Source organism: Eurytemora carolleeae, unplaced genomic scaffold (genome assembly GCF_000591075.1).
Source record: "Eurytemora carolleeae unplaced genomic scaffold, Eaff_2.0 scaffold679, whole genome shotgun sequence".
In the NCBI taxonomy this organism is placed as follows: Eukaryota; Metazoa; Arthropoda; class Copepoda; order Calanoida; family Temoridae; genus Eurytemora; species Eurytemora carolleeae.
In genome coordinates, this window is record NW_019396611.1 from 43,521 (window position 1) to 66,920 (window position 23,400).

Sequence of the window (23,400 nt, forward strand, 5' to 3'; positions counted from 1 at the left end):
ATCGACGACTAGAGGCGTACTCAGGAGGGGCTATGGGTGCACAGCCCCCTAATTAATTAAATCTATGGTTTCTATGCATGTTTTTTGGCTTCGCCTCCCTCCTCCTAGAAAGAATAAATAAACACTCCCGTCCTCCGGACAAATTTCTTTTACAACCCTGCGACGATGTGTTATCGTTAAATTTAAATTTTAATTCTGAAATAAAGGAGGAGGCAGACCAAATTTGATCCTAAATTTGAAAATCGGGTTTGATTTTTATTAGTTTTGAAATAGTTCAATAATCTTTCGGATAAAAATATCACATTGAAGGATATAATAATTTAATTTGTACGAAATTTAATTTTAAAATATTTTATTTGACCTTGCATGGCATTATTTTGTCAAAAATAATTGTCTATGAATAATCAAGTAATTTCAAGCAAACTTCCTTTCATTACTGTACTAATAAATCTATTTTTTAAAAGGAAAATAAGTTTATAAAATTGTGTTCTTTCATAATCTCTGACCCCCAAATAAATCCAAAGAAAAGAAATTGAATTTGAATTTAAAATTTTATTCGATCAAAAATGTGGAAGATATAATCGGGTTAATTGATTAGAGTTTAATTCTGTAAATTACATTCTATGTTTGATCTACTGCATAAAATCCGCACGTCTGTACCATGTCCGGAATTTCTGTATATTCTTGTATGCCTATAACTAGAAGTTTTTTTTTCTTTGCAAACCATTTAACAGATTGGTTAAAGGCTTTATTGCAGTTTAAAGTTCAATTATAGTTAATCAGTTTTATGTTGTCATTAAAGTCTCATCCTTTGTGGGTAACCCTGTACAAACTATCCCCCCCCCCTCACAAAAAAGCCTGCAATATTTCATGAACTTCCGGACCCCCTTCCTCACTCTTCCGGCCCCCATTCCTCACACTCCTCTAATTGTACAATTATTGCTGCAAAGTAAGTATCAATTACAGTAAATGATATTTCATTTATTTGATTCTTCCTAAATCCCTAAAAATATATATATATATATGTATATATTTCAGTTTTTAACTTCACATTTTTATTAAAAAAAGAATTATACTAAACATAATGTTTCACGTCTATCATGACGATCCTCAGTAGTTACAATTCTTTGAACAACATATATGTATATATGTATATATAGTTAATGAAATTGTCTGCGTAATTTAAAATGGTGCATTTAAGGATCGTACACAAAATTTACAGTTATTTACTCTAGATATTTAGATATTTAATTTTCATCCATGCATAGATGTTTAATGTTACATTATCATAGTTAAGATAAGTTTTTAAAGATAACGTTTGTGAGCAATGGTAGATGCAAGGTTGGATTAGAAACAGATATTTTTCTAAATCAAAATTTGGTCAATGATAATTAAATTTTTTTAGGTTTATTTTAAAGTATTGTTTTGAGTCCCTGGATCTAGAATTGACATCCATCTTATGCAGACTTATAGATTAATTTAATTCTTTGCCTGTATTTTTTTTTCTGTAGAAGTCGACCCACTCAACTTAGAATTTTTAAAACTTAAAGAATATTTCTTTGGTTCACCTGAGTTCCTAATCAAAACTAGAGACAAATTGGTCAGTGGGTTAATTAGTTGTAATCGGACATACAGACAAGAAGATATTATACCAACTTTATATATATTGATATATAGATAAGATATACGTATATAGCTGCGATGTTTATGCGTTGTTCCCAAAATGATATAGCCTTATTGTCCTTACAGTATGTCCTAAGTGTCCTTAGTTTGTCCTTATTATTAAATTATGTCCTTTGTGTCCTTTGTGTGTCCTTATTATCAGGGTACGTCCTAGGTGTCCTGAGTCTGTACTCAATATTTGACTATGTCCTAAGTGTGTCCTCATTATTTGAGTATGCCCAAGTGTGTCCTCATTAATGGAGTATGTCCCAAGTGTGTTCTCATTATTAGAATGTGTCCTAAATTTCCTAAGTGTGTTCTCATTATTAGAGTATGTCCTAAGTGTCCTAAGTGTGTTCTCATTATTATATTACGTCCTAAGTGTCCTAAGTGTGTCCTTTTTTAGGATATAGATAAATATTTTCTGTGTTTGCAGAATATGATTGAAAATGATATGAATTGAAATGTAAATATAAAGAAATGTTTACCAAACTGAATATATAAAGTCAGGGGCGTACACAGGAATTTCTTCAGGGGGGGGGGAGAGTAACCATAGACAAGATATTGAGGACTTGCTAAATGAATTTGAAGCGCTTAGACCTGTTTTATGACTGGCACTGAACTCGATACATCTGTATTCTCTATACTCTCAGAACATATTTGTTAACATAAATTCGAACTATAAGGAAAACGATTGTACTGACTAAAATGCCTCTGTTAATTCTCTAGATGTGTGTGTACACAGGATCCATTTCCGCAATGAAGCAAGCACACCACACATGTCAAATCCCCGCTCATCCCAGCTCCCGGTATTCAGTCAGCCGAAAACACCCGAGATGATCACAACTCAGTCTCAGAGAGCTACCCTGGCTCCTACATGTTGTTAATATAGATTCAGGCTGAAATAATGTTTGAAAAGTTTGACAGAATCCCATCTAAACCTTCTCTATATCCTGTCTAATCAGAAAAAAAATCCCTCGGGAGAATAAATGTCACATTTCTATATTTGACGAGAGTTTCTATATCCACCGTATATAGCGGGCCGTGTCTCAGGTCACTCTAGATTTGTTGATGTTGCCAAGGCCTCAATGAAATTGTTGATTAAATTCATGATAAACAGGTCACGAAGAGACTATTAAAGGGACTGTACGCGTAATTTTAAGATGGCAATGCCCGTTTAATATCGGTACCCTTTAAACCGTTGTCTGTCCATTGAGTACAGAGATCTGTGTATGTGTAAACATATTGAAAACCGCTTGAATTCCTGTAAACCTTCATTTTCTTAACGTTTAAGTTCTAAGCTTGGTTTTGGGCATTTGTCCTACAAATCATTTGCCCTACACATCATCTGTCCTACACCTCATTTTTCCTATACCTACTTTGTCCTACACCTCATTTGTCCTACACACAATTTGGCCTACACCTCATTTGTCCTACACCTCATTTGTCTTATACCTACTTTGTCCTACACCTCATTTTTCCTACACCTCATTTGGCCTACACCTCATCCTACACCTCATTTGTCCTACACCTCATTTGTCCTACACCTCATTTTTCCTATACCTACTTTGTCCTACACCTCATTTGTCCTACACCTCATTTGGCCTACACACAATTTGGCCTACACCTCATTTGTCCTACACCTCATTTGTCTTATACCTACTTTGTCCTACACCTCATTTTTCCTACACCTCATTTGTCCTACACCTCATTTGGCCTACACCTCATTTGGCCTACACCTCATTTGGCCTACACCTCATTTGTCCTACACCTCATTTTTCCTATACCTACTTTGTCCTACACCTCATTTGTCCTACACCTCATTTGGCCTACACACCATTTGGCCTACACCTCATTTGGCCTACACCTCATTTGGCCTACACACCATTTTTCCTACATATCATTTGTCCTAAAGAGAGGAGATAACATCATTTGTCCTACACTTTAATTGTACTCTGTACATCAATTGTCCTACAGAGAGAGAGAAACATCATTTGTCCTTACACTTTAATTGTACTTTGTACATCAAATGTCCTATAGAGAGACAGAAACATCATTTGTCCTTACACTTTAATTGTACTTTGTACATCTATTGTCCTATAGAGAGAGAGAAACATCATTTGTCTTTACACTTTAATTGCACTCTTCCTATAGAGAGAGAGAAACATCATTTGTCCTTACACTTTAATTGTACTCTGTACATCTATTGTCCTAAAGAGAGAGAGAAACATCATTTGTCATACAATTCTAATCGCACTTTACATTATTTGTCTTATTTAGAGGGGATAAAATGAGTTGTCCTACAATTGATAACATCATTTTTTCTTTAGTAATGATTAAAAGGTTGAAATTTAATTTCTTTTAATATGCAATCATCTTATCTTTTTTTTGGTTAAGACACAGTTAAGATTATTTCTGGGCCGAGCGTTGCGGCATCTTGAATGAAAAATAATATGTATCTCTCACCTTAATTTGGGTTAGGCTAGGTTAAGATATTTTCTGGGCCGAGCTCTACGGCTAGGATGGGCTAGGGGGCCGAGCGCTTCAGCCTGTTAAATGTTAAATAATGTGCAGCTGTCTCTCAAAAACAATTTTCCTGTGTGTCACACTTTTTGACCCTATGTGGTTTAACCCTTAGTAAATATATTCACCAGTCCAATATAATTAGAATATAACAGATAAGGATTTATGTATTTTATGATGTTTAAGACAAATGAATGTTTTTTTCGCCCTGTAGGACAATTGATGTTTAGGATAAAATTGAATGTTTTTTTACACTCTGTAGAACGATTGATGTGTAGGACAAATGACATAGCGCCTTAGTTTTGTGATTCTAGGTTGAGCAGATTATAGGGAAAACTAAGTTTCCAGGCAGAGCTGGGTTCCCAAGCTAGTATTCAATATTGTTCAATGTTTACAATTAGATCCACTTTAAGAAAAAAACGAATATTTTGTACGTAACAACACGTATAAATGTAAGACTGAAAGCAATCAGCATTTAAATTTTTTTTTTTACAAAATGCTTGAATTTTGAAATAATTTTTTGAACTTTACTACTCTTTCATTAAAAATCCCAATCTATGTGGTTGGATTATCAACAATAATTTATTTATATTATTTGTTCCGTATTAACATCGAAGGATTTCCAGAACTTGAATAACAATTATTTCAATTATGAAGCTCTGGCGTCGAAAAGAAAAAGCTAAAACACAAATTAGATACTTTCCAAAACAACAAATGTGAATTAATTTTTGCTATGAACAAAATACAATATTGTTGGTTTGTCCCATTCGATATAAATTCTTAATACACACTGTAGAAAATATGATTCATTTCAAGGTACTAATGCAAGGAAAGTTAATTGCGGTCGCGTATACTTCTGCGTACATATTGAAACCAGTTCTCTCTGGGCGGAATTTGTAAACAAGAATATATGCATCAGTGTTCGTTCAGTATCCGAGGAGGTTAAAAGCATTTAATTTTGATAATTCACATAATAGTTTCCTATCACCAGAATATTTCATAGATTATTTTTGTGAAAATGGATTCCATGTCAGGCTCTGACATCCGTTTTGTGTTTACTTTTCCGCCCAAAGACAGTACACTGCAGTACAAAAAATACTTACACCTCTGAAATAACTTTTCTTGTATTAGTACCTTGATTAATTTACTCTGGTAATTGGTGACAGTGCACTGTAGAAGCCTAGTTATATGAATGGGATTCAATTGAGTGTCTACTATAAGAAAGAAAGTTTAAAGATAATTTCTGATAAATTGTTATTTTCTGATTGAAGCTCTCTCTCTCTCCACTCACCCTAGGGTTGGGCGTCTTTCAACATTTTCAATATGTTCGTGAGTGAAATTAGATACAGTGAAACCCTTAATAACGAATACATCGGAAGAATTTATCAAATGTCGTCTTGACAATTTTTCAATGAGTTTTATACTATATTACGTAAATATCAGTATTTGCGAAAAAAATAGCCATGAATATGCGGGAACAGTTTTAAAGAGTTCCATATAATCATATAATTAAAAAACTAAATATCTGCAACATTCCATTATCAGAAAGTGAAGAATACGACATTTGATGAATTCTTTTGATGTATTCGTTATTAAGGGTTTCACTGTAATTTAACAGAATGAACGGGATCATCAAATGATCTATCGTTTTTAACCAATTATTGGATTTTTACGCCAGTTAACAGGTTTTCCGTTCGTTAGCGATTTTTTTTTTAACGACGTTAACACCCGATATCTCAGTATTCGTTAACGGCTTTCGTTTACTTTGTTCTTATCAAAGGATGTTGGGTTTAAATTCAAAGAAAATACAGAGTTCAACATTCAAAACCATATTGCACAAAAGAAAATACCAACGAGGTTATAGTGTATAGAGTGATGATGTACGCTAATCCTTTACTAATTTTATAGGCCATCAACTATACCGAGAGCGTACTGCATATTTGTTTATTTTAAGTTGATTCTGGCCTAACCTATAGTATATTAATATTAGTTAACATTAACAATTGAAAGTGAACAGTACAGCTAACTGAGAACTCAGAGCCAGAAATTTTAAAGAGTATCTTTGAATGAAACTCCCGAGTTTCCATTTCGGGGTCTTAACATTTAAGTAGATTTTAAATTAAGAGATTAGAAAAAAATGGTAAAATATGAAGAAACTAAATAAAATAATATTTCAAAACAAAAATATCGTTATCTACAAAACTGGGTAAACCCATTTGTGAAACCCAGGTTCCAAAACTGGTTTTCATAACGATACCCTGTCTTAAGTTTTGGGCTCAGAGCCAGAAATTTTAAAGAGTATCTTTGAAAGACACTCCCGAGTTTCCATTTCGGGGTCTTAACATTTAAGTAGATTTTAAATTAAGAGATTCGGAAAAGGAGAATATGAAGAAACTAAATAATATAATATTTCATAACAAAAATATTGATATCTGCATAACTGCCTAACCCCATTCGTGAAACCCGGGTTTTAAAACTGGTTTTTATAACGATACCCTGTCTTAAGTTTTGGGCTGAGGTAGAGAACTATCATCCCCCTTGTAAAATACATATTTAAATGTCTCATTGGATTTACGATCTCTTTTTTAGAGACTGTTAATTATGTTTATAAAAGATTAATAAAGTTTGTCCATTTTCCATAGTAAGATAACNGGTAATTTACCCGAATCTCAATGGTTCACTTGAAACTGTGTCTGATAAATAATATTCTTGTGAGATATTCGCCTTTTTTTCTATATCTAGAAGTGTTTTCCTTTAGAAAAAATGCAAAAGGCACTTTTGTCAGGCTCCCATTGTTGTAAATAATCATCTTACAAAGTTTAAACCCTTCAGATTAAAATTCAGATTTGACAGAAATAGCTTCTAAGGGTACCAATGTGAATCGGATTTAGCCATCTTTGCAAACAGTCACTTGAAATTACGCTTACAGTCCCTTTAATTGAACGTTGCACAGTCCTATAACTCTCTGGCCTATGGATGGAGCATACTTCATTTTTCATTCTCAACTGCTTTCAGAGATCCTTTCTTCTTTCATTCACCAGTATACAGGGTTTGCCAATATACGGAATATACAGGGTGTAACAGTATTCAGTATTCGCCAATATACTGGGTGTACCAATATACAGTATTCAGGGTTGTGCGAATTTTCAGTATTCACCAGTATACAGGGTGTACCAAAGTACAGAATCCAACAGTAATTACAGGGTGTACTAATATACAGTATCCACCAGTATACAGGGTGTACCAATATGCAGTATTCACCAGTATACCGGGTGTATCAATACAGATAATCCACCAGTATACAGGGTGTGCCAATATACGGAATATACAGGGTGTAACAGTATACAGTATTCACCTGCAGTATACTGGGTGTACCAATGTACAGAATCCAAAAGTAATTACAGGGTGTATCAATATACCGTATCCACCAGTATACAGGGTGTACCAATATACAGTATTCACCTGCAGTATACTGGGTGTACCAATGTACAGAATCCAACAGTAATTACAGGGTGTATCAATATACCGTATCCACCAGTATACAGTGTGTACCAATATATAGTATTCACCAGCATGCAGGGTGAATCAATACACATAATCCACCAGTATACAGGGTATATCAATAAACTACGTCCACCAGTATACAGGGTGACCAATACAGTATTTTCAGTATACAGGGTATATCAATAAACTACGTCCACCAGTATACAGGGTGTACCAATACAGTATTTTCAGTATACAGGGTATATCAATAAACTACGTCCACCAGTATACAGGGTGAACCAATACAGTATTTTCAGTATACAGGGTATATCAATAAACTACGTCCACCAGTATACAGGGTGAACCAATACAGTATTTTGGCAAAAAAATATTGTTAATTTGTCAATTGTCAATCCTGGTCATTGAATATTTTATAGCTGAAACTAATAAATGCTGTTATAGATTTTTTTGTATTTAATCAATTTCTGTATCATCGATTTTTTTATTTACAATTAATATTTCAAATATATTGTAATAACTTCATGATAAATATATAAGAATTATATTACAAAATTTATTAACAGATTTTAACATTTCCACATTGTGTTGATTTTTCACCTACAGATATTCTTCGGCTAATATTTTAGGTTGATCATTTTCAGAAACATCTTCACTATCCTCATCATTTGCTTAAGCTTTCTTCAACATATCAAGGTTATCATGTACACCTCCTTCTCCTTGTACTCCATCCCCCTTACAAACTACTCCTGGTCCTTCTTCATCCAGACAACCTTCGCCTCCACTTTGTCTTACTTGGAGAACATCTTTCCTTGAAACTAAATCTTCTGTCATGTCTTTTTCTTTAGATTTTTGCTTAGGGACGGATTCAAGACTCTCTTGGGAATTGCCAGTCGAATCTTTCAGGGGTTCAACGCTTACATCGTAAAATTCTAGAGATCTTGGACTATTATTTTTAGATGATTTAGCCCTGTCTGAGTCTGTGGATCGATTAGATCGACTCCGACCTGCAGAACGGACCTTGGGGGTTCTAGAGTTACGTCTGCTTCTGTTCGGTTTCACGTCGTGCACAGTTTGAGTTCCAGATTCCCGGCGAGCTCGACCAGATAACTAAAATATTTGTATTAAACAGTTGGTTAGGACCAAGATTCCAGAGTTCAAAAGTAATTACAGCATCTATCTACGGTTGCATTTAGTTTTGAAATATGGAAAAAGAAAACAAAAGAAATGTAAAAATATAAATGTCAGCTACCTTTTTAGCCTTGGCCTCTGGAGTACTTCCATCTTGTACCGGCTGATCCCTGGTGATGAGTTCTTCAACTAGAGTTTCAGGATTTTTGACACCAGGATATCTTTCTCCGTAAACCTTCTCAACAAGAGTGAGTTGAGGTTTATCAGTGAACTCTTCCTCTACATCCTCATTAGTCTCGTCTTTAAAGACATAAACTTCCTTCCGCTCCTCTCCCCCATCTGCATACCCAGTACTCTTACCACTCCTGGAGACAGGATGGAATTCCTTCAGCTCCTCTCCCCCATCTCCATACCCAGTACTCTTACCACTTCTGGAGACAGGATGAAGGTTTTTATTCCCCGACATGTCCATAAACTCTTCCTCTTCAATCTCAACTTCTAGTTTAGACGTGCTTCTCTCCTCTCTGGCGAGCCTAGTTCTAGATCTATCTTTGATTAAAGTTCTTCTACTCTCCTTCCAATCTCTAGCAGGAGATCTACTGGAGGCATTGGCGGGAGATCTATTGGAGGCGCTGGAGGCGTTTACAATAGATCTATTGGAGGAGCTACTTGTCTTCGGTTTAGGAGTCCCTTCATTTATATCCTGGTCCTAGATCAATAACATGATAATCTTAGAATACATTTTTTTTCGACGCATTCGTATTTAGTTAATAGTTAATAATATTTTCATTCGTTTTGTATACAATGCTCTTAAAACGCAAAAATAGTTGGCCGCCATATGTCTCTGCTCTCTATGCTTTGAATGCTTACACGTGGCAGAGACACCTAGCGGAAAAAGTCGTTTTAAGTGCAATGTATATAAAACAAATAAAAAAAATTATGAAATATTATCAATATACGAATCAGGGGCGTACGAGGGCTTTTGTTTAGGGGGGGCACAATGTGCGCNAGGAAACTATATATATTGTAAATATATAATATATAAACATAATACCGAGTAAACTATCTCTACAGCATGCTCTGCAATAGGAACATATTTGTCCTCGATCTGAACCAAGAGGATTGTCTTGTCGGTGTGACTGCGGTACATAGAGTGAGGATGCATCGGGATCCAACGATGCAATACAATCCCCTAAACAATTTAGATTAAAGGGATTGTTTTGTGAGTTTACCTAATCGCAAAAAACATGAATTGGAAAAAGAAACATTAAAAAACTCAGCGCTTAAAATTGTTAATTCTACCTAGTTCCCAAAAAGTTGAGGCAAATCGGTCAAGAGTTTTTGTTCAATAAAAACTAGTAGGTGAACTGAGAACATTTATCAATATATTTAAATGCGAGATAATTACCTTCATGTTTACATCAGGTATCCAGGTATTCCAAGAGTTTCTTCCACCTGCACAAAGAATGGAATTTACAAATACGACCGGGGCAGGGGTTTAAGTACAGATTTTTGTGGCAGATTTTATGGAATAAAGTGCTTTTTGTGGCAGTTTTTGGTCTGAGACACTTTGCACACTAACAACAATCTGACAGGGGTCAATGAAAAGAAAATTATAATAATTCCAAATCTGAAAGACTAAAAAAAAAAATTGCACTTTGTGTTATTACCTTTAGCTCTCCACTCTGGCTCCGGCCAGATCGGATCTATTCTCCGTCCTAGATTGATATTGTCGTAGACCATGAGAGGATCCAGGATCCGCACCACGGGATACTGTTTCCTAGAGGATACTCTCACCGCAGGGGGGCCTCAATACAAGATTAATCAGTACAAGATCATTCATTTTAGATATCCCCCCTCCATAGTGCTGGTTTAAGATACAGATATCCCCCAACCCCCCTCCATAGTGCTGGATTTAGATATACCCCCGTCCCCCCACCCCCCTCCATAGTGCTGGTTTTAGATACAAGATCTTAGCAAATTCTTGATTGATTGACAACGTTTATTGCTAAAATACTTGTATCTGTGTATACAACAGAACGAGTTTACAATTCACAAATTGATAATTATTTTAACAGTACAAGTACAAAGCAATTAGGTGGAAAATAGCTCTTGGCTGTTTGATTATTTTATTCCACCTAACTTCAAAAATGTTTATGTTTATGTTTGGATTATTTTCTGGACTCCTGGCGGAGTATACATAAAAATTTTAGATTGTTGTCTTGATATTCATAAGGGTGCATATATCACATTAATATGCAGAAAATATTATATTCAATATTTACGAATATCTAGTGCACCAAGATTAAACATAAAGGACATTTTTTCTTTTTTTATGTCGAGTTTATTTTTTTGATAACAAAACATTTCAATTAAATAGATTTAAGGAGAACTATTGGAGATAAGGGTGCGATTTTATCCTATGCAAAATAGTTTACACACTTGTTAGAATAACTATATTTAAAAAAGCGGGGGGGGGGTGTAAGCAACAAATATCAACGCATATTACAACATGTTTATTACTCTCCGGAAAATTTAAACAGTGGTTAAACATAATTTCATAATTTAGCCTTGTCGTAGAACGCTGATTTTTTGCATGCGAATAATATGCCACATACAAGGTAAACTATACCATAAACAAGGTATCCTTGTCCTGATATACCATATCCAAGGTATAATTGTCCTGATGTACCATATACAAGGTATAATTGTCCTGATGTATTATATACAAGGTAAACTCGACCGAATATACCATATGCAAGGTATACTCGTCCTAATTTACAATATACAAGGTATACTCGTCTTAATATACCATATACAAGATATACTCGTCTTAATATACCATATACAAGGTATCCTTGACCTAATATACCATATACAAGGTACACTCGTCCTAATATACCATATGCAAGGTATACTCGTCATAATTTACAATATACAAGGTATACTCGTCTTAATATACCATATACAAGGTATACTCGTCCTAATATACCATATACAAGGTATACTCGTCCTAATATACCATATTTCCTAATATACCATATGCAAGGTATACTCGTCATAATATACCACATACAAGGTACACTCGTCCTAATATACCATATACAAGGTATCCTTGTCCTAATATACCATATACAAGGTATACTCGTCCTAATATACCATATACAAGGTATACTCGTCATAATATACCATATTACAAGGTACTATCGTCCTAATACAAGGTATTTCTAAAATGTATACACAAAAGTATAGCTAAGTTGGTAAGGTAAAGCCAAGGCGTTGCGACACTTTCAAGTAGAGTACGTCAAAAAAATGTATCACTAACTTTTAGAGTTGTCTATATCTCAATAAACCTTGTTTACCTAAAGAATCTGATTGTCCTGCTGCAGGTGGTGGTGTAGGTCTATCTGGAGGGAGAGGGGGTAAAGGTGTTCCTTGAATACTAGAAACAGGCCCCGGACCGCCTACAGATCAAGTACAGATTATATACAGTGTACAACAAATATGCACACATATTTTTACGGATAGAAACTTGATACTTTGAAAGCTTAAAGCTTTATCTGATCTGAGCTGAAAACTTTAGAATGGGATATCCTTAATCCCGATCGGTTAATTAATCTGGAGATTAATTACAAAGGAGTACAAGCATTATTTAATCTGGAGATTAAGAAAAAGAGAAGATTAAGCATTGATTTCGATATCCACCATTCTAAAGTTTTCAGCTCAGAGCTGATCTGATTCATCATTTGTTTTCAAAAACAAATTTTTTTTTTAACAGTTTCTTTAACAAAGTGACAAAAAGCGAAGTGAACACTTTAAGCCAAAAAAACGCTTTTTAAAGATTATTGACCATGTTAAGGGTTTCAAAGGTACCGTTAGGAATGGTGCATGCTTTTTTTTTAAAATTGAAGGTCGTTAAAATTTTGACAAAATTCTCGTTTAATATATAAAAATTCAAAATGGGGCAACTAGCCAAATGCCATTTTTAAGTGCTTTTAAAGGGACAAAAAACGTAATTTCACGTGACTTTCATGTGGCATGTCCGATTCACAGCAGTACTCTTAAAAGCTTTGTCTGATCAAGAGTGAATGAGATATCCATAACATTTTTCTTTGGATTAAGCAAATACCAGTTGCAATTCTAAAGTTTTCGTCGAGGAGATCGTGCTCAGGCGTTGTAGATGAGCGCTATCTCATGTAAAACTTTATACCTCAGGTTATTTAGAGAGTATACAAAGATTGTAAGCTCTCAAGCAATAAAGAATTTTGCTAATTACGTTTCAAAAACTAAAGCTATGAACAAGTACTTCATAGTTCTAAAATGTACAAGCCTAGTGGTGTAAAAAGTATAACTGAGATAAAATGAAAAAACAATATTTAGTTAACCCAGTCTAAAAAATGTATGCAGCTTTTCATAACAGTCTGCATCTACTGTGATAACCAGAAAACTCTGGAATTGGAAGACGACTTTTAAACTCAAATTATGACTTTAGATAGTCCAATGAGAACGGGAAACAGAAATTGTTCAGTGTAATTAGACTCATTTCACTTGATTTGTGATTTAATAAGTGTTTCGTAAAACTATTTGCTTTATAACAAATAACATCAAATACACTTCCGAATTGCTGTAAAGTCGTCTTCCGATTTCGGAGTTTTCAGGTTATGACTGTATGTGAGTACGCTGAGTAAATAAACAAATTGCGTCGATCAATAACGTACCTATCGTAGATGGACCGAAGAGTGAAGTGGGCGGGGTAGAGCCCGAGGGTAAGGATTGTGAGCCCAAGAGTCCAGCCAGGCTGACCAGTGTTCCAGAACTAGGTTTACTAACAGAGCTTACTACACTGGAACGGTTTCCTAGACACAGATTACATCGCTAGTTCTTATAAGTTTGCCATTTTAAAAAAAAATTAGCTATTAAGGAAATTAGCAACATAGATAACTGGACAAATTATGAAATTTGAAAATTTGGAAAACTTGACAATATAAGATAACTTGACAATTTAGGATATTTTGAAAATTTAAGAAACTTGTCAATATAAGATAACTTGACAATTTAGGATATCTTAAAAATTTAGGAAACTTGACAATATAAGCTAGCTTGACAATTTAGGAAACGTGGCAATTTAGGTAACATGACAATTTAAATAACGTGGCAATTTAGAAAACTTGACATAAAAGATAATTTGGCATTCTAACATAACTTGGCAATATAAGATAAATTGATAACTAAGATAACTTAGAAATACAATTTTACTTGACAATTTAGAAAACTTGTCAATATAAAAATATCTTGGCAATTTAGGTAACTTGAGAATCTAGAAACTTGACAATTTGGGAAACTTGGCAATACAAGATAACTTGGCAATTTCAGATGTCTAAACAATTTAAGATGTATTGGCAATTTAGGATATATTGGGAGCTTAGGATATATTTGCAATTTAGGATATATTGGCAATTTAGGATACATTGGCAATTTTGGAAATATGGCAATATATGAAAACTTGGCAATATAAGATATTTTGGCCATTCAGGAAACTTAGAATTATAAGAATTTTTGGAATTTAGGAAACTTGGCGAATTAAGAACTTGACAATTTAAGATAACCTGGCAATGTAAGAAAACTTAAAAATACAAGATAACTTGGTAATTTAGAAAAATTGGCAATACATGATAACCTGGCAATTAAAGATAGTTTGCCAATTTTGGAAACCTGGCAATATATGATAACTTATCAAATTTGAGGTAAAAACACTAGGCGATATTTAAAGAAACTTGCTAACTTGACAATATAGGCAACGAAATTTTGCTATATATGTAGGTGAATAACTTGGCAATATAAGAAGCTAACTTGGCAATAAAAGTAGGAAACTTTTAAAAAGAGAGAATTGCGGATTTTAAAGCATATCGTTCATCAAATAATATATACAATGTAGAAAATCTTAAAAGGCCAATTCAAGTTACATCCTCTTACAAATTAACATAAATTTTTTCTCAATATAAACATGTAAATTTTTGTCGCTCAACGCCATTTTGGGCACTAACTAGTCTTCGTCATTTGTATTTAAAGATCCCTTTATTACTGAACAAGGACCGATTAATATCAACGCAGGGTACAAGAATGAATTCCATTTTTTTAATAAAAATATTTTTATAACTTATAATTGGATGTCCTCCACAGACAATTATTTTCCAAGAGGAAATTATTTATCATAAAAGCAAAATATATAAAAAATATTTTTCAATTATTAAAAACGAGCTGTTCTGTTCTGTTCGAGCTGTTTATTGTAACTACAAGATTATACCGAAAGAAGTCCTTTAACTGGGAAAAATGTCTTAAACATTTTAATGTTATTATTCTCAGTGTTTCTTGGTATTTTCAATTTCATTGCACGAGTTTTAAAAAGTCGATATTTTTGTACTAAAATACCCAAAACTTCTTGGTCTCTGTTATACCCGGGATACCCAAGGGTTTCCTTAAAAATTTTAGCCAATTTTGTTTAAACATTTGGCCTTCTATAGGGCCCATATATATATAAATATATAAACAAATATATATGAATGAGCGAAGGAGCTTTAAAATTTAAAGATATTTTCCTTCAAAAAGTATTTTTAAAAGGCAGTAATATATATGAATGAGCGAAGGAGCTTTAAAATTTAAAGATATTTTCCTTCAAAGAGTAATTTTAAAAGGCAGTAAAATTTTTAACAGAGAATATTGAATAGAGAAAAATCTTAGTAATTTCCTCAATTTCCTGCCAAGTAAATATTCAGTTCCTGTCAGGTGTTTCTTCATTTATTTATCTAATGGCGCTTTTTCAAGATAATATATTTATGAACAAAACAGGATGGTGTATGTTTATGAACTAAACAGGATGGTGTATGTCCATTAATTAAACAAAATGGTGCATGTTACTGAACAAAACAGGATGGTGTATGTTTATGAATAAATCAGGATGGTGCATGTTAATGAACGAAACAGGACGGTGTATGTTTATGAATAAACGGCATGGTGTATGTTTGTGAATTGAACAGGATGGTGTATTTTTATGAATAAACGGGATGGTGTATGTTTATGAATAGAACAGGATGGTGTATATCAATGAATAAAACAGGATAGTGTTTATTTATGAATAAAACAGGATAGTGTATATTTATGAATAAAACGGGATGGTGTATGTTTATGAATAAAACAGGATGGTGTATGTTCATGAATAAAACAGGATGGTGTTTGTTTATGAACAAAACAGGATGGTGTATGTTTATGAATAGAACAGGATGGTATATTTTTATGAACAGAACAGGATATTGTATGTTTATGAACAGAACAGGATGGTGTAAGTTTATGAACAAAACAGGATGGTGTATGTTTATGAATAAAAGGGATAGTGTATGTTTATGAATAGAACAGGATGGTGTATATTTATGAACAAAACAGGATGGTGGATGTTTATGAACAAAACAGGATTGTGTATATTTATGAGTAAAACGGGATGGTGTATGTTTATGAATAGGACAGGATGGTGTATAATGTATATATCTATGAATAAAACAGGATTACAGAATGGTTAACGTTTATAAACAAACAACATCCCATATGTTCATGAACAAAACAAGATAACATATTTTGAACAAAACAAGATAATATTTTTTTTAACAATACAAAAAAGCTTTTGTTCAGGAATATAACAAAAATGTCAAAATCCTCCCTAAAAATAATTTCTGTAAAATTCCGATTAAACTTAATTATTTTACAATTTTTTTTTACATTAGTCATGATGCTTTAAAGTAATGTTTTCCCTGAGAAAGAAAGGTTTCAATGTGTGTTTCTTTAATCTATCTATAGTAATAGAAGATATAAATTCTAAATATTTTTGAGAACAGAAATATTCTCTCTTTTTCTAGCGTCTTGGGGGAAATTAGTTAGAATGAAAGAAAAAATGTATAAAAGAAAAAAAGAGTAATCATGGTCCTTTCATCAATATATCTACTTCATATCCCATATTCACGGTGTCTGAGCACACCCGTTATACCTCCGACCCAAAAATGACTTCATTAAATATATTTACGGCATTATGTCTGGTAGGAATATATTTTTAATAATTACAACCCCCCCTACCCCCCAAAAAAATAATAATTTTAGCTTGAAGGGACTAAATACGTAATTTCCAATGACCCAATTTACTCTGACGCCTCCGCTTCACAATAATGCACTATGAATATTGTCAAAGTAAACATTTATAGGTTATTTCTCTTTTTCTTGATGAAATTTCGTTATTTCAGATTTCAAGTAAGAGTGGGTGACGGATTTATGTTATAGGAGCGAAAAAGTAAAATTTTTCTTCAATGCTAATAAAAAAGGGGCTAAAGTTGTCACCTGAAGTTACGTTGTCCCTTCAATGAAGAACAAATAAACTAACAATGTTTTATCCTAGAATCCTGGTATACATTCATTATATAAATTATACTTGTTGTCCAATGTCCAACCCTGCAACCCTGTTTTTATTCCGAGATTTATCTATTCATGAAATTAAAGATAAATATACAATATGGATTCTCTCTAAGATTAATAATCGTCTTATTAAAAAATATATCTTTCATTTTCTCAGATCGTGGCAGGGACTATGAGGCATGAACTTTTAAATGCCAAGGATCAAAAGTTATTAATCATCGAATTTCAAGTGGTAAGAGGTAGGAACTAATGAACTAGGTTAAAAAGGCAGGAACTTATAAATGTCAAGGATAATACGTTATCAACTATTAAATTTCAAGGATCAAGATTAATTAACTACATGGCAAGGTTAGAAAAGGTGGAATCTAAAAACGTCAAAGTAGGAATATTTAACAGGTAGGAACTATTGAATAACAAGGTTCAAAAGTTGTGAACTTTAAACGCCAAAATATTAAAGTATTCACATTAAAATGATAATGATTATGCGGTAGGATTTATAAACAATTGAATTACTAGATTAAAAAGTTTATGTTTAAAGAGACTGTTCGCGTAATTTCAAGTGACCCTCCATCCAAAGATGTGGCTTCTCCAGCAGGCAAACATAGCACAATTATCAGAAATAAATACTTATAAACCTAGAAGAACAACAATATCGTACAAATTTTTATTAAATAAAGGTTCTTTAGGGGTATCGTTTTGAATCGGGCAATGTCATTTTGACTTTCAGGGTCACTTGAAATTAAGGGTTTAGAGCTGAGAATTTTAGAATGGTGAATTTTGAGATCAATGCTTGATCTTATGTTTTTCTTAATCTGAGACTAACCTAATCTTGTACTTGTATCCTGAAAAGTGTATAAAACTCAACCAATCAGAGTCCCGTATCAGAAGCTGAGAAATTTGAAATTTTACAGAAACGGGAGACTCTCTAATTTTGAAAAACCGGTTTTTGATTATATTAAAAAAAAGTGGATTAAGCAAGAAGTTAAAAGTGTCCACATTGGATATTCGGATTAAGCAGTCGGGATTAAAGCTATCCCATTCTAAAGTTCCCAGCTCAGTCTCTTTACGAAAGGGAAGAGGTATTATTAGCTTTCTTACCTGGCAAACTAGCTCCACGAAGATGTTCTGGCAGAATACCGTCAACTGAACAGTATTTTGTAAAAAAAATTGAATTATAAAGTTTAATAAAATGATTCTCTTCCCCAAAAGTTTCCGATAAAATCAAAAAAATCAGCGCAATACTTTACCTTCAATCTACATCCTCCAATTCTTTACCTGTATTGATATCACATTCTACTCCAGAACTTCCAGTAGTGCAGGATCCTATACATTTATCTCGTACTCGACTCCAGCACTCCCATAGAGCAGTCTTAAACACTCCTAGGCTCAGAGGTCCTCCAACCACTCCACATACCTAGAATATATATATATTGTGTACTCCCATAGAGCAGTCTTAAACACTCCTAGGCTTAGAGGTCCTCAAACCAATCCACAGACCTAGAATATATACATTTTGTACTCCCCTGGAGCAGTCTTAAACACTCCTAGGATTAAACGTTCTTCAACTACTCCATAGTCCTAGAATATATACATGTACTCCCATAGAGTTGTCTTAAACACTCAAAGGCTTAGAGGTCCTCAAACCACTCCACAGACCTAGAATATATTATGTACTCCGATAGAGCTGTCTGAAACACTCCCAGACTTGGAGGTCCTCAAACCACTCCACAGACCTAGAATATATACATGTCCTCCAATAGAGCTTTCTTAAACACTCCTAGGCTTAGAGGTCCTCAAACCACTCCACAGACCTAGAATATATATATTATGTATTACTATAGAGCTGTCTGAAACACTCCTAGGCTTTGAGTTCCTCAAACCACTCCACAGACCTAAAATATATATATTATGCACTCCCATAGAGCTGTATTATACACTCCTAGGCTTTGAGGTCCTCCAAGCACTCCACAGACCTAGAATATATACATTATGTACTCCCATAGAGCAGTCTTAAACACCATAGGCTTAGAGGTTCTCCAACCACTCCACAGACCTATAATATATACATAATGTACTCCCATAGGGCAGTCTTAAACACTCCTAGGCTTAGAGGACCTCCAACCACTCCACAGACCTATAATATATACATTATGTACTCCCATAGAGCAGTCTTAAACACTTCTAGGCTTAGAGGTCCTCAAACCACTCCACAGACCTAGAATATATATATTATGTACTCCCATATAGCTGTCTAAAACACTCCTAGACTTAGATCCTACAACCACTCCACAGAAAAAATCGGATCCACATAAAAAGTACAAATCTTTCGTTTAAAACACAGAGATAGACAATAATGTCCTCTTATTTTATTCTAAAAATACGAAGTCTCAGTACAAAAATGGAAAAAATCAAAACATTTCTGTTTCCACTTTTTTGAATTTTGACCTGTTTATTGGTGTCACTATAGCTGGTAGTGAGGGGGGATACGTAGATAGGATACCCTGCATATTTAATCATTCTTTTATACAATGGGGAAGTAAGAAAGAAGATTAAATGAAAATTAGGAGATAAACGGTAATTAAATAGGAATTTTGAACATTCCAGAAACAATCTAAAATTAAAAATTACTATCAAAAATTCTACAGAAAATGGCTGGTTAATTATTTTTTTCTGAATGTTTTCCTAAAGGTTGATCACAGCTTGAGTTTATAATATTTCTAAGTGCTTGTTTAGCGTTCTGTATACTTCCTCGCTCTGGGTTCCGGTTCCTGTAGAATAGTACATAGTTTAGACTCTGTTCAGTACATAGTTTAGACTCTTTGAAGTCCATAGTATAAATTCTGTACAGTATATAGTTCAGATTCTGTACAATGAATAGTTTAGATTCTGTATAGCACATAGTTTAGATTCTGTAAAGTACATGGTTAAGATTCTGTACATTGCATGCATGTATGATCTATACACTGTACACTACAGTGCATGGATAGGATTTAATAAAACACTTAAATAGATTGAAGTACTGTACATAGAGATAATTTATTATATTACATAGTTATGATTTTGTACAGTAAACAGAAAAGACTTAGTTCAGAATATAGATAGAATCAAATACAGTTTATAGGTAAAATTCAGTAAAGTACAAAGATATGATTTAGTGCAGTATAGATAAGATTTAGTTCAGAATATAGATAGTATTCAGTACAGTACAAATGTATCCTTCAGTAGTACAAAGATATGATTAAGTGCAGTATAGATAAGATTTAGTTCAGAATATAGCTTGTAGTCATTACAGTAAACATATGGGATTTAGTTCAGAATATAGATAGTATTCAGTACAATACATATGTATCCTTCAGTTGTACAAAGATATGATTTAGTGCAGTATAGATAAGATTTAGTTCAGAATATAGCTTGTAGTCATTACATTAAACATATGGGATTTAGTTCAGAATATAGATAGTATTCCATTCCGTCCCTAGTGTTAATTTCTAATTTCTAAATGTGAAGTTTAAAAACTGAGGCAGAATTTAAAGAATTTGAGCCGCGTCTCAAACATGGTTGGTTCTACTTGAAATTGTATTGTGTTTCGAGTTTGAGCCGGCATTCAATTGGAACCGGTTTTTGGCGGTTCAGCGACGCTGTTCTATAAATTCTATAAATTCGGCGTCTGGACGGTTTATTTTTCTACCTGAGAAATATGAGTTCTTGCTGTTGACCGGCCCATAGGCCCCGGACACATTCACGGTTCAATTTAATGACACGGAAACTTAGAAACCTGAACAAACGGTTATATTGGAGTTGGCAGAGATATTATGAAAAATTGGCATTTCCAGGGATTCCAGGCTTTCTGTGCGTTTCGTGCCCCCTACCATTCCTTTCTTCTCTTTCCTTTCTATTCTTCAATACCTTTCCCCTAGTCCTTTTTAATCTTTTCTTTCAACTCCTTCTCAATATGCTTTCCTTTATTTCTAAATTATCGTAGTTTCATTTGGTTTTCAACACGTATTTAACGCTGAAAAAGGGCTGGTCAAGGACGTACACAATGGAGGGCAGTGCCCTCCTCAGAATTCACAGCTACAACACTTTTCAAATCTGAAACTGTAAAGTGAATAGCATAAAAAATTATTTTGCTGCTTTTTTTCTGCTAGTTTAGTTTGAAGGAGAGATAAAGTAGTACTTGCAAGGTAATTGGACTGAATTTTTAGACAAGCCAAATAAACAAAAACAAATTTTTGCATTGAAAATTATGCCTCGGGAAGACATTTAATTAGGCAGAGGCGTACTCAGGGCCTGAGTTCGACCCCCCGCATAGAACGATGAAAATATGAGAAAAAATAACTGTGTCAATACATGTTTCATTAACAATTCAAAAAATTTTCGTCTTCGTGTTTTTTGACTTTTTTTTCTAAACTGTCATTTTAAGTTACAAAAAAATTGTTTTTAGTTTTTAGTAAAAATACTATGAACTGCGCGAAAATGTTAGCATCACTGTGAAAACCCACCACAAGTAAAAAAAATGCTGTTTCCCATGATGTAAGGATATGAAGTTAGATAACAACGTTGTTATTGAACCAATTTGAGAATAATATGTTTTTACCCCCCCCCCCCTCGCTCAGATATTATTGAGGTTGACATGTTTTTAACCAACCTCAATACACACTACACAGGTTTACAATAAAACACAATTTCTTTCAGAGCGAACCAAAAATATAGATTAATAACACATAAGTATTTATAAGTGCCTATCTGTGCATTTTTTCTAATTTTTATTTTCCTTGACTGTATTTGTACTTTAAATAAAACTTTTCATTGTGGTTTTAAATAAGAATAGAAGACCAGGGGTCCCAGGGGTGTGTAAAGACTTCACTTTAGAATTTAAAAATCAATAAATGATTGAAATTACAATAAAAATATATTTCTTCTTTTCATATTTTAAAGAAAAAAATAAATAAGAATTTTAGTTGTTGGATAATGAAATAATCTACGTTTTAAATAAAAAAGTGTTTGTATGTGAGAATTTCGCAAATGTCACGCTTTAATCAGTTATTTGACATTTTGTGCTCGAGTAGAAGTCGGCCAGTAAATAAGACTTTAAATGAAGTGCATGAATACAAATGTTCTGAAACTGGTATTACAGCGACCAAGGGCGTACACAGCAATAAATCTAGGGGGGGGGGGGGGGGGCGGCAAATATGCGCGAAGTGAATTTATTTGCCCCCTCCCCTAGGAGCTCCTTGGGGGGGGGGGGTGGCAAAGTTTGAACTGTAAATTCAAAACATTTGGCTCCTTGGATACTTTAAAGGTACACATACAGGCCAATTACCTTGTAAGTACTACTTTATCTCTCCTTCAAATAAAACTAGTAGAAAAAAAACAGCAAACTAATTTTCTTATGCTCTTAACTTCTGTTTACTCCCTCGGGACGGTGGCCCTCATTCAAAACAACCAGCACTGGTTAGAGAGGTCAGTCCTTGAAAAATTAAACTGCAAAAATTGTGCACTACCTGTAACTTATATTATTAAAATGTTTAGTCTATATCTATCTCTTTCAAGTAATTATTTTAGCTCTATAAACACTGCTTTAGCTGAACTGATCGTCAGTACCATCAACTATATACCTCACCAGATAAAACTGATTTTAGGTTCGTATAAAGTTATTTTCAATTTTTATTTTCATTTTTGGCCAAGAGTTGTAAATTGACAAATCAAATTCCTTACCTAACTGATTGATTATGCTCTTCGATCTTTATTTCAGATTTAAAAAATTGTTATAGCTCTGAGTTCTAGGGGGGGGGGCTACTCCCCCCCTTTTACAGGTATAGGGAGGAGTGCCCCCCCCCCTGTGTACACCCTTGTTACAGAAATATTAGTGATTACAAGTTGAATTTCTTAAATGATTGAATTCAAAGTATTTTTGTTGAATGTTTGTCGAATTTTACACACATTTTTAACTTAAAATCTTATTTTAAATAAAAGTGATATAATTTTAAAAATGATAATATATTCCTGTACAAACCCTGCCGTTTAAATACAAATACAGTCCTGGAAAGTAATTAGTAGAACAAAATACCCATATCCGGAGAAGCACCACCTCTTTTCCATAAATCCAGAGTGTACATTAACGTACAGTGT

At 33.7% G+C, this 23,400-nt stretch overlaps 1 protein-coding gene across 1 annotated transcript in view; it reads right to left on the reverse strand.

Annotated features, from left to right (window-relative positions):
* Positions 1-8,180: 8,180 nt before the first annotated feature.
* The window catches only part of LOC111706259 (uncharacterized), a 70,551-nt gene continuing 55,331 nt past the window's right edge, over positions 8,181-23,400 (reverse strand). Inside the window, exons 51-62 of the mRNA XM_023479091.1 lie at positions 20,957-21,043; positions 19,951-20,036; positions 19,714-19,769; positions 18,544-18,682; positions 18,367-18,411; positions 13,536-13,673; positions 12,180-12,281; positions 10,488-10,625; positions 10,226-10,272; positions 9,872-10,009; positions 8,939-9,526; positions 8,181-8,796 (exon numbers count right to left, since the gene is read on the reverse strand). Of these exons, the coding sequence (XP_023334859.1) occupies positions 8,359-8,796; positions 8,939-9,526; positions 9,872-10,009; positions 10,226-10,272; positions 10,488-10,625; positions 12,180-12,281; positions 13,536-13,673; positions 18,367-18,411; positions 18,544-18,682; positions 19,714-19,769; positions 19,951-20,036; positions 20,957-21,043 (2,002 nt within the window). The 3' untranslated portion in view covers positions 8,181-8,358. The remainder of the gene's footprint in view (positions 8,797-8,938; positions 9,527-9,871; positions 10,010-10,225; positions 10,273-10,487; positions 10,626-12,179; positions 12,282-13,535; positions 13,674-18,366; positions 18,412-18,543; positions 18,683-19,713; positions 19,770-19,950; positions 20,037-20,956; positions 21,044-23,400) is intronic.